The sequence below is a fragment of the Ascaphus truei genome, chromosome 2 (genome assembly GCF_040206685.1).
Source record: "Ascaphus truei isolate aAscTru1 chromosome 2, aAscTru1.hap1, whole genome shotgun sequence".
Taxonomy (NCBI): Eukaryota; Metazoa; Chordata; class Amphibia; order Anura; family Ascaphidae; genus Ascaphus; species Ascaphus truei.
Window position 1 is genome coordinate 239140578 of NC_134484.1, and position 12013 is coordinate 239152590.

At 41.5% G+C, this 12013-nt stretch overlaps 1 protein-coding gene across 8 annotated transcripts in view; it reads left to right on the forward strand.

Annotated features, from left to right (window-relative positions):
* Positions 1 to 12013, forward strand: part of TMEM245 (transmembrane protein 245) — a 105776-nt gene that overhangs the window by 81587 nt on the left and 12176 nt on the right. For 4 of the 8 annotated variants that reach the window (XR_012799157.1, XM_075585993.1, XM_075585991.1 and 1 more), the window contains 3 exons: positions 2590 to 2735; positions 11079 to 11179; positions 11358 to 11532. Coding sequence is in view for 5 of the 8 variants with exons in the window: in XM_075585993.1 (XP_075442108.1) it covers positions 2590 to 2735; positions 11079 to 11179; positions 11358 to 11532 (422 nt within the window). In the remaining 3 variants the exon portion in view is untranslated. The remainder of the gene's footprint in view (positions 1 to 2589; positions 2736 to 11078; positions 11180 to 11357; positions 11533 to 12013) is intronic. The other 4 variants (XR_012799158.1, XR_012799159.1, XM_075585996.1 and 1 more) reach the window with 2 other exon arrangements.

Below are 12013 nucleotides of genomic sequence, written 5' to 3' on the forward strand. Positions count from 1 at the left end.
CCACTCTAATGTTTGACTACACCCCAAATCCACCAAACTCTTTACCTCAGTTCCTTCTATGTTTAGGGGTACTAGGAAATTTGTTCTGGCTGGGTGCATTTCACAACACCATCGAGCCATCTGACCGAGCACATTACCCGAAAAACATTGGGATTTCCTTTGCTCTTCCGCTTTGACGCTAGCTGAGATTTCAACTTGGATGCCCTGGAAAGCCCACCCATTGACTCCTTGCTATATGCCACTATTAGACCCTCTATATTAGCCACTGCCAACAAAGGTCAGGCAGATGTTGGACTAGTGTGTAGGGTCATGTACCGTTTAGAACCCTCTAACCTCGGAACTGGAGTCGGTACGTTTCTTTGTTAACCCCCTGTCGATCCTACACAGCCTTTACTCTGGTATAGTCTAAAGCTGCAATATTGTCAAGGGCCCGGTTAAGCTGCTGGTGCTTCACTCGTTCACTGTCCATTCCTCCTGAGGCCACCGGGTGTCGGTAGCCACATGCTCAAAAATGACAAGGAATGCCTCCAGATCATCGTCGGGTCCAGTCTTGGTCCACTTAACAACAAATCCCGAGTCACTGACGTTACAGTTGTGGGGTGCTGGAATCTGAACCCGGTGTGTTAATGCAGCTCCCATCTGCTGTATCATTCCTTGTTGCTGTGCAGCTAGCTGCAGGAAAAAATGGTTCTTGTCGCTGCTGCTGCTGCTGCTGCTGCTGCTGTTGCTGTTTTCAGCGAGCCTCTTACAAAAAAAAAAAATAATAATTTCCATGCTGGTGATCTTTCAAAGGTGTTACTTATGCTAACAACTGGAGGCGCTATCCACTTCTGTGTAAGAAAATAATTTATTTCTCAGACGGTCAGAATAGTAGGTTGCAATACAACCAAACAAAAATAGCATAACTGCCAAACATATGAAATGTCTTCAGCTCTGGTGCAGGGTGAAGTTTCAGCTTTTCACCAGATAAACCATCTGGGAACCTGCTCTCTAGCAGGTTGTAAATCTCTCTGCCTACTGGTCTGCTGGCTCCCTTTTTAACCCTAAGTCCTAATCATGAGTTAATTGGGAACAATCCCTGCATTTTGGCCAGAACCTGAGACTTGGGTGTAGTTTCCTTAGTCTCTTAAAGTGAAAGGGGATTAACCCTTTCACTTATAGTCTCCTATGTTCCCTGTACAAGTCGTTCACAATGACTATAAAAAAACAATTTTGTGAATTAAGGTTTACGATGGAATTGCTGTAAAGTATTTTTAGTGAGGAAGTTTGCATTCTCTTCTATGTATTGTAGTGTTTTATTTATGCAGTACATTGTACTATATATACTGTATAATGTACATATAAAAAATAGAAAGATGAGGCATTAACTTTGGAAAAGTTGAGTGAAAGTGGGTACCTTTCACAGACTGGCATGGAGGATGCTAACAAGATAGTTGTCACGCTTGTGCGAGCCCACAGACAAGACCTGACCCCGGCACTGTGGTGGGAAGGACAGTGCCACACACCCACAGTAGCGAAGGCGGGCCCAGTAGGTGGTTTGTAGCGTTGCTGGGTCTGGGTATGAAGAAAAAGGGTAAATCCAATACTCGCCAGGTTCCAAGGGTAGGAGAGGTACACGTAGTCGTTATCCGTAAGCCAGGGGTAAAGAACCAGAGAGAATCCAAATGCAAAGCCAGGTCGGTGCACGAGAGGTTATTCCATAAGCCAGGGGTCACGAGCCAGAGAGAATCCAAATCCAAAGCCAGGTCGGTACACGGGAGGTAACTGTAGAAAACAAAGCAAGACAGGGCTGGACAAGCCAGGCACACACAAGGCCACACAAAGTCTATGTTCAGCAAGGTATGCCAGGAAGAGGCAGTCTTATATAGGAGACAGGAACCAGTAGGGGAGGGAGCGGAGGCGGGACCTCCGCAGATGCCAGAATAGGCTGCAGGAGACAAGGCTCATAGCAAAGCTTGACACATAGCTGGGGCTCATTGCACTCCGCCATGCGCGTGCACCGCGCAACAGCGGAGGCGTGGCGCGTCCCGAGGGGGCGAAGCCATGCTCAGTGACCGTGCATAGAAAGAGCAGGTGCGCGCACGCTCTGTAACAGGAACGGTGATGCGCACATCAGCGGGGGGCGAATCTTTGGCAGCTGCCGCACTATAGATAGGCGAGGAGGGAACGCGCCGCAAGGGACGCACTCCCCGATTCCTCACAATAGTTTAAATTAATTGAGAAGACCCTGGCACTCCAGTGGGATTACATGAATAAGATTTCATATCTTTATTCATCAAGAGTCCAACATTTCTGCCCAGGGTTCATTGCCTTAACATCGTATTCCTGTTTCTTCAAGAAATGCAACATTGTTCACCTAATCTCACGAGTGCATAGAATTTTTTCCAATTAATTTCAACCTTATGTAAAATATATAATTAGTACTGTATTGCTTAACCTAACTAGGTTTTTTGCTGCGTGTTTGATCACTTTCAGCAAATCCAAAACTCCTATTATAGAATTTATTTGTAGTTGTTCACATTTCTTGAATACTGAGCACAATTGTTTTCTTTTTATTCAGTGACAAATATATTGTGGTTTGTTTTACAGGTGATTTTCCTGACCACGTTGTTTTATCTGCTAAGCTCTAGTGGTGAACACTACAAGCCAGTAAAATGGGTATTAAGCCTGACCCCACTCTCTCAGCCAGGTCCTTCCTCCAATATAATTGGTCAGTCAGTAGAGGAAGCAATAAGGTATGTTTGCTTATATTTAGTGTTGCTGTGAGAGGTTTTTGATGAGGGGAAATACTAATTAATATTCACTCTACAATGCTTACACTATTTTAGTTTTAACTCTTGCATAGTCTTATGATAAAAGGATTTGTGCATAGGATATGCACATCTTTATCAATCTCAAAAACGATGTTTTGAATGCTAAATTGAAGCTAGGTCGAGACATTATAAATGTGTGTTTCCTCAGCAATGTAAAAGGATTTCTTGTCTCTGTTTTGCTCTGCAAACATTAGCATGTTATGTACAGTAGGAAGTGCTGATAGAAGTCATCCCTATTTAATAAAACCCCAAAGTATATACGTTGCCTAAATTGTCAGATGACTGAAAATAAAAACCTGCCAAGAGGTACAAGTTGCTGATATTTTCTTTAGAACTTATTGCAATAGTAATGGGAAAAAATCCAATGGACTACCTACCCTGGCTTGTTTCTTCAGTACCTGCCCTTTTCCGCAAACATTTAATTGTTTTGCCTTTAACATTTATTTTGTTTAGATGTTTGTTGACCTGTGAGCCCTATGATAGCTGCAGTTCAAGCTGCCGTTTAAAGAAAAAATATATATATTTTTCCCATTCAATATGTGCATCAATACAATCTGCACACGGACAAGTGATTAGCTAAGCTGCAGATCGATCCATTCTCCTGTAATCGACTGTAATAGATCGCTTGCTCAGGGTTATTTAATTCAGTTCTTACACAGCATTTTGGGCAATTTAGTTCCTAGAATATGATTGACTGGGCAGTTACTAGATACAATTGGTTCACTGCTAGAGAGAGGGCGGGGCTCAAGAGCCAGAGCCTATCAGAAGGGGTACGAAACATTAAAAATGTCTTTACAACATTTTTTTTTTTTTTTTTAATTGCTACAAGTATTTTCTCATAGTACAGAACTGATTTATTGGGGGGGGAAAAAACACTTGTAGGATATTGCTTGAACTCCTGCTTTAAGACACACCGATGAAAGCATATTGGGTTTCAATATCTGGGAGTATAATACTGTTGCTTTCATGTTTTATTAGCTGCCTTCTACAGTTCTCTGAGATGCAGTAACATCAGCATATTTCCAGAACTGTGTCTTTCCCTAAACAAAGCTTGGGGTAGATGTGTTTCAGGAATTTTTTGGGATCAAACTCTATCCAGATCGTTGATCGTTGGTCCCTAGTGTCTGTTTTCATGTCATGGAAGCGTATAGGTCCAAACATAACATAATTTAAATAGTATGTGGGTCGTGCTTTAAAACTCATCATTTTAGGATGATGATGTCCTCAGATGCACCTATTGCTTTCGACTGCAAATGCCATTTTAAAGCAGCAACCCTCTTGGCTTCTAAGGGGGTTTTAAATGGCTGTCCAATAGGAAGCAGCCATGAATGACATTGCGCCTTCCTATTGGCCCACATGACGCTGAAGATTTAATGCCCATTGTGTGTCCCCTCGATTAGGCAGAGATACCAGTAAGAACTGAAAGGTTCAGCTCCATCTTGTAAAGAAAGGGGTATAAAAAGAAAGAAACAAGTAGGAAGGATTTCTGCTTTAACCTTCAAAGTCCCAGCAATTAACATGAAAATATTTTATGGGGTATGCCTAAAGAATAACTACTCATGAAAACAAATGCGGTCATACATTATAATTGTACCTGACGGCCTCCAGACGGGCAAATCAAGAGTATAAGCAAGTTGAAAATATTTATGTCACGCAGATGTAATGATATTTAACGATTCTTGGTTCTCTTAAATCTGAGCAGCAGCAATACTTTTATCTTTTTGAATTCGCTACAAGGACTTGCATGTCAGTCCTGTTTTCTGAAAACGTGCAGAATCTATTGCTGAATATCCAAATCTCTAAGCCTACAAGCATGCGCATCTTTGCACAAACCATCTTTTCCTTTCCCTTATAGCATGTTGTTTTCTTCCTGAATGCTCCATGCCTGTATCCTGACATTCCCATTCCGCTTGCTCGGGTGGGGATATTGCACATTACTAAGTTGCATGTTGTCACAGTGCAATTTAGTGTGTGCGATATTTTCACATGAGTGCATGCACATGGGCCTTGCTGTGACTTAGAACTTTAATTTCTTTGCAGCACCTAATTAGTTGTTTCAAACTTTTGTAAGTATTAACGGTACAGGCCAACCTAGAAGCAAAGTGTACTCATGGCAATGATATTTGTTTTATATATTTTTTAAAGTTCTAATCTTTACCTGGAGGTCAGATGGTTCTACACCGGTTCTTGCTTATTGTCTCGTTAAAAAGGAATCACGATGCCATCATTAACAAAACAGTTTAGAATAGAGGACACTAAGGCTCAGATCCACAGAGCTCTGTTATTGACTTAATGATACATTAACCTAAGTTAAAGCCTTGTTAAGTGCTAACCGGTATCTTCAAAGCTCACAAAGAAAAATAGAGCTGAAAGAAAAAGCAAGCCCTTTTTACTTCAGTACACTCCTTTAGAGTGCTGTTCATGGTGTAATACCATTATCACAACAGTATATCATTTCAGCTTTTGATATACTTAAAACATACCTTTTATTGATTGTATGTTTTAAAATAAATTCAGCTAGCAGGAGAGAGAGAGTTCAAAATTCTGTTCTCTGCGGTCAGGTCACAGAATGTGGTTTGACCAGACGGCAACAATTATCCATTGGCAGGCTGGTTTGTTTTGCGGGCCTGAAGCTGGAATGGGAGAGAAATGATGCCCCCTGAATTTGTGGGGGCCCCTAAGTGACTGTCATTTTTTGCATATAATTAGCTTTGTGGCTATGTGCTAACCTTAGGGAAAATAATATCCGTTAATGCTTTAGTTAACAGTGGGCCTATCTTATGAGCACTGAGATAATAGAGCCTTGTTGATCTGGCCGAAGGCCGCGCTCATGGTGGCGGCGTCGCTACGTGTGCGCACTTGCACTTCTGGGACTCTTACCTGATTTCCTATTGTAGTTCCTCAAGTGCCCGCAGCGCTGTAGCACGTCGACGCTGCTATATTTTGGCTCGACAAGTAAATCTGTGATTTCGGGCTGCAGTCGCATGACGTCGGCGTCACATGAGCTGATTCAGCCAATGAGGACGAACCAGCTCCGTGATGCGTTCGCCATGCCCTGGATCGCCTCCCCAATCTCCTGCAGCCTACTGCACACATCGCTGGGGCTGCATGAGCACTCGTGTTGTCGCGCACGCTAGCGCCGCCACCATGAGCTCGGCCTTAGGCTGCGCTTAGTCATGACGACGTCACGTCAAAACAAATTTAATGCAACCGTTGCGTGCGCTTATAGTAGGAGTGGCGCAATGGATTGGTCGCAATCGCTGGAAGTCAATTCACTTAGATTTTTTTCAGTGACCGTAGCGTGACGTCAGCGTCGCCGGGATTATAAGCGCAGCCTTAGGTGGAACGTACTACGATCACATTCCATTTTTTTACAGTGCGTCTAAATTTTAGTGCTAAAGAGTAGTATAAAGCTTCATAAAATGTGCTGACACATAGTTCATTGCATGAAATGAGTTTTTACACATTACGTGATGTTTACATGATTGATACAATTTAAATGAAACAGAATAGAATGTATTTTTGTATTAATGGCTAGTTTTAGTAAATATAACTTATTATAAGTGAAAAAGCTAACTAAAACACCCTGAACCTGTCAGCGCTTAACCTATAAGTGTGTTAAACTAATACAGTGTTAATACATACAATTAAACAATTAGTGATAATATTGTGAATTGGAGCTACCAAGGTTTCCCACAATACAAGTTATCTCCACAACTTGTGTACGGCTAAAGGTAATGGAAAGGGAGGATACCTGGCGCTGAAAAAGACACTTAGTCCATGCAGTATACAGTTCTTATAATGTCCAATTCCTTGATGCGGGATGATGACAATTATCTTGACCACTCTGCTTCTCAATGATCTCCCTATTGTGGGTTAGAAAAAGCACAACATAGCGCAGTATGCCTGGACTGGAAGGTCTGAACTGAACTTGACACAGAATGTCTACTTACAATCTTATTAAAAAATGGCTACAATAGCCAAAATAACACTCACATGTGAATGCTACTTGAAATTGAGTCCCCTTAGTGCCACAACCACCTGAGCATTAGTACCGACCCTCTGCAGTGGGCTCCGGGGTGTAAGCTCCCGTGCTAGCTCCTGCTGCTGCTCGTGGCGGGTTCCTTTGAGAAAGTGACGTCCCCGCGTCACGAAACGCGTTAGGGGGGAGGAGTTATAGGATCCGCCGACAGAGGAGTCTCCAGTCACGAAGGCGACGCACAAATGTGTGACGTCAGCAGGACCAGCGCCGGAAGTCATTTTTTAATAAAATTGTTGTACCATCTGCACTATCTCTGCTGTACTCTCTCCTCTTCTGGGTCATATGTCACCGGTCATCTGAGAAAATCTAAGGTGAAGGAGATTGAACAACTGCTCGTGGGATTTGTGACAGCCGAAGAGAAGAAGAGGTTAAATCACAGATTCTCTCAATCACAGTTCACAAGAAACATCTTGTAAGTAGACATTCGGTGTCAAGTTCAGTTCAGACCTTCCAGTCCAGGCATACTGCGCTATGTTGGGATTTTTCTAACCCACAATAGGGGGATCATTGAGAAGCAGACTGGTCAAGATAATTGTCATCATCCCGCATCAAGGAATTGGACATTATAAGAACTGTATACTGCATGGACTAAGTGTCTTTTTCAGCGCCAGGTATCCTCCCTTTCCATTACCTTTAAATATAACTTATTAGTGTAATGTTATCTATAATCGGCATACTGTGAAAATAATACATTTTGCTTACCAATAAAATGAAACCTGCGCTGCATCAAATACGTTTTGGTTAATACATAGCAACTTTGTTCTGCACTAATAAGATATGTTGAACGTGCGATATTGACGCTCTACATTTTTTTATGTTGCGCACACAATTTTACAATGATATATACCATTAACATCTGTGCAACATCTGTGGCCAGAGTACAATCAATCTATTTCTGTGCGCCAAAATATTTAACTTAAAAAAAAAATGTTGACACTCATTGACAAAAATAAGGTTAGTACATAGGCACGCACAAGCCCAATTACATTTAAAATGTCCTACATTTTACGCCAAAAAATCCATTTGCGACGCTTTGTACATAGGCCCAGTAGTGTCTGATAAGATATGGCTTATTTCTGATAATAAAAAAAAATGAAATATGTATTTAACAAAAGAAAGGGATGTTTTCACTTTCAGAGCGATTACATTTTTTAACAATGACATTTTGCATTTTTGTGTGCCAAGTGGAACTGCCTGTTTAACGATAAGAAAAAGAAAACAACAGATATATTTTAGAATTTACACTTTCGAAAAGCTTAACTTTGGCCAGTAGATCAGATCATATATATATTGTTGAAATAATTTATTTAATTAAGTTACTTCTTGTGTGTAAACAGAGAGGCAATGTTAATACCACCAAATACCAGCAAACACCAAGCCCAAAAATGCTACAAGCCTTTGATACCTTCAGATCTTTGTCCAAAAATAGTGTTTGAAGCACTCGTTCGCAGATAATTACTTTTCATCTTCACATCCAAAAAGGTCACACAAAATTCAAAAAATAAGCAAGATCATAGCACTTACTAAGAAATGTTTTTGCATTTAATTTACAATGAATGGGGGGAAAAAAATATATACAGTTGTGTGTGTATGTGTGTGTATACATGTCTCTTTTCTATGTATGTATATATATATATATTTTTATATGTATGTATGTATATGTGTATGTATATATATATATATATATATATATATATATATATATATATATATATATATGTATGTATGTACTGTCTGTATGTATGTGTGAAGGAATTGGGGCATACACTTTTAAATAGTATAGACTAGACTACCGGAGAGGGTGCTGCTATCAGAGTTTCTGTAAGGGACTGTAGAAAAATAACACCCTGTTTTTAATTGATGATATGTTATTTTACCACTGGATAATTTTTTTCCTAATTAGTTGCTGATCAGCTGTGGCTAGTAGCTTTTTATTGCACAGATCAAAAATGTTGATTTATTGAAGCTAAATATTTGCTTTCCCATAAAGCAGAGCGCAATTAGGGAGAAGCCCACTCTTACTAGAATGGTACATGTTTGTGGCTCTTTAATATATATGATGTAATTGGACAAGTAGCAACTTCTTGTTTACAAATCACGAGTAGAAGTCACTGAAAACAAACAAACAAAAAATAAGCATAATGAGTTGCAAACTGTTTTGGGATATTTAATGTACATGTAGCCATGTAACCTCTGGCTACTGAATTCCTCTGCCTAGCACATAAGTCATGGTACCAGCGAAGGCAGTGTTAGGGTTAAATCTGCCCTTGCTGTAGTAAACAACTCCCTTGAGTGACAGGGGGTGGGCCTAAGGCCTGAGTACTGCCCTATCAGGGGCTCAGACCTGTTACCTTCCACTGGTAACAAAAAGGCAGTCTAAATGTAGCTTTTATGTGCAGGGTTGGAAGTGTAAAGCCAGGGCTCTGGTTCACCTTCCTTCCCGTCCCTCAGGGGAGTGGGATCAACTACCCCATAGTCCACCAGGGAGTGTGGGAGTCAGGGATAGACCTTTGGGGCCTCAAGCCCTGGGTTGGGTCTAGGGACCAAAGTAAAGAGAGTGCATGTGAGGTATGCTATGTACTGCTGTACTTGCTGCAATAAAGAACTGTTCCTGTTTTTATACTCCTGCCTGAAGCTGCAGTTTCCTCAGGGAGGGAGTGTTTTCCACAGGGGACTGCACCTATTCCTATAGGCCCTGTGGAAATGGAGTTGCTGCAACACTGAGCAAAGAGCTGTCAGGATACCTAAAGCATGTCCTGATTATCCCCAAACAACACCGGTGGATGCTCAGAGCCTCCTGTGAGCTATACAGGTAGCACCAACACCAGGTAACAGCGGTGATTCTCCCTTAGGATGGGGGAACATGGGTTACATTTGGAGGCGCTGCTGTGATCAGCTATCAGGACAGGCTTTTGCAGTGAGAGAAGGAGGTGCTCTCCTATTATGCTATGATCAGAGAGCCCATGGGTGTAGTGTCCAAAGGGGGCTTTATGGGACCTAAAAGGCCGGACTCCCCTGCTAATGGAGCTATGACATGGACCCCTCCACCCAAGCAGATTAAGCTACGCCCTGATGTACGGTCCAGGGGTGCATTAATGTCCAAAATAAGTACAGTATGTGCAGGTAGTGTCCAAGGAGGAGCTCTTGACCTTCAAGAAACCAGGACCTCCGTTTGATAAGCTGCCGCAATACTATAGCGGTCCCCAGCACAGGGAATCACAGTATGCGCTATCGGAACTTTTCACCTGTGTGAATTATCCGGGGGGGGGGGGGGAGCTCTCAAAGATCGGGAGGCCAGAAACTCAGTTTTAAAGGTGCTATAGCAATAAGGCACGTGAAATATTGGTTCCTGCCAAATTGGAGTACCGTGTGGCAAGGTTTCCCTGTGTTAATTGCAAAAGACATGCAGGTGTGTGGCACATGGTGAGGGTGGAGGGCTATGGACTTGCTATCTTCAGAGAAAGCCTTTGTTTCATCTAGACCAAGAGATGTCGGGACCACAGTGGGTATGGAGCTAGCCAAGAAAATGGTTTCTGGGTTTCAAACTCATAGGCGCGATTTTCATTGGCAAGTTTTTGATTTTCCCCTTCTCTCATTGAATTCACAACCACAATCCATGCTCTAATTGGCTCCCAGCCCTTTCAATGTTAGTTAAGCAGCAAGCCCTATATAAAGGAGTCCAATGTAGCAGATGGTTCTCTTTTTTTGTTGGAGATTTGAAGAGACAAGGAGCTGCTGGTGGGCTTCTCAAAGGTGCTTCTGGGTGAAAGAGTTATACACCCCCCCCCCCCCCAGAGAAGCATGGAGAAGCCCAGCCAGCATGTGGAACCAACTGGAGCGGACAGGGTAACGCCTTTTTATGAAGCAGGCGCCCTGGAACTAGGAAAGACTAGATTTCACCCCCAGACCCAAAGTAAGTTTGTATATTCTCTGTATTTTGTATTTATCTGTGTTCCGAGGTCTTTATCCAAATAAACCTAATTTTATTTTTCTGCCTTGTTTTGCCTTGTGACTAATCCCTTAAATATACATGAGTTAAATGACCTGGTCTACCGTGACAACCAGTTTACAACCCGGATATGTTTTGTGCTTCCATTGTGCATTGGTGAACTCTATATTTTCACAAGCTTTCTTAGACAACCTCTGCTTAAATGAAAATGTTCTGTACTGGCTTTTGCAGGTGGCATCCAAATTATTTAGATACCTGTTCTTCATTATTTTAGGGGTGTTTTTGATGCTTCCCTAAAAATGGCTGGCTTCTATGGACTATATACTTGGCTCACTCATACAATCTTTGGGATAAACATTGTCTTTATACCTTCTGGTAAGATGTGTGTGTATGTTTTTTTTATCTACTGTATGTAGGCGTTTTAATAAATACATGTATGTACGTTTGTGTGTATATTTAGATGATGCAATACAACTGTTTTTGTAATGCATCAAGAAAACATTTCTAATTAGGATTCTTGTTATGTTTTCTACTATTTCCTATTTCTTCTTAGCATTGGCAGCGACTCTTGGAGCAGTGCCGTTCCTGGGGACATACTGGGCAGCCTTACCTGCAGTGCTGGACCTGTGGTTTGCCCAAGGGGAAAGCTGTAAAGCTGTGTTGCTCCTTATGTGTCATTTATTGCCAACGTACTTTGTGGATACAGCAATCTACTCTGATATATCCGGGTGAGTTGCCTAACTACACTGAGAAATTAGACTAGGATCACAAGGATTCTTCAGTGTGCTTAGTCTTTGGGGTTATTTTTTTAACAAACTTCTCCATTTTTCGGTGTAGAGACACTTTCTCACACCTGCTGCAGAAAGTTGACATCCCTTGTACCTGGCATAGTTTTTCTCCTATAATCTACGTCCAAAAAATAAGGCACATGGGGCGAAAATAAAGACCTACTGTATAATACATTTGACAGAAAGATGTGAAAAAACGAAAATGACACAGTGATCCAATTTTGCTCCCCAATTGCCTTAATACATAGACCCCAATGAATTTAGATTAGTTTAGTTAAGCATAATGGTAAATTTACTCTTTTGACCAAATGTGAGGCAGAGGCATATTATCCTTTATTATTATGTTCATAACTGCAGAATCCATCCTTTTCGTTTAAAATTGTTATGATTATGTATTAAAGTAAATTTGAGGCTTACTTAA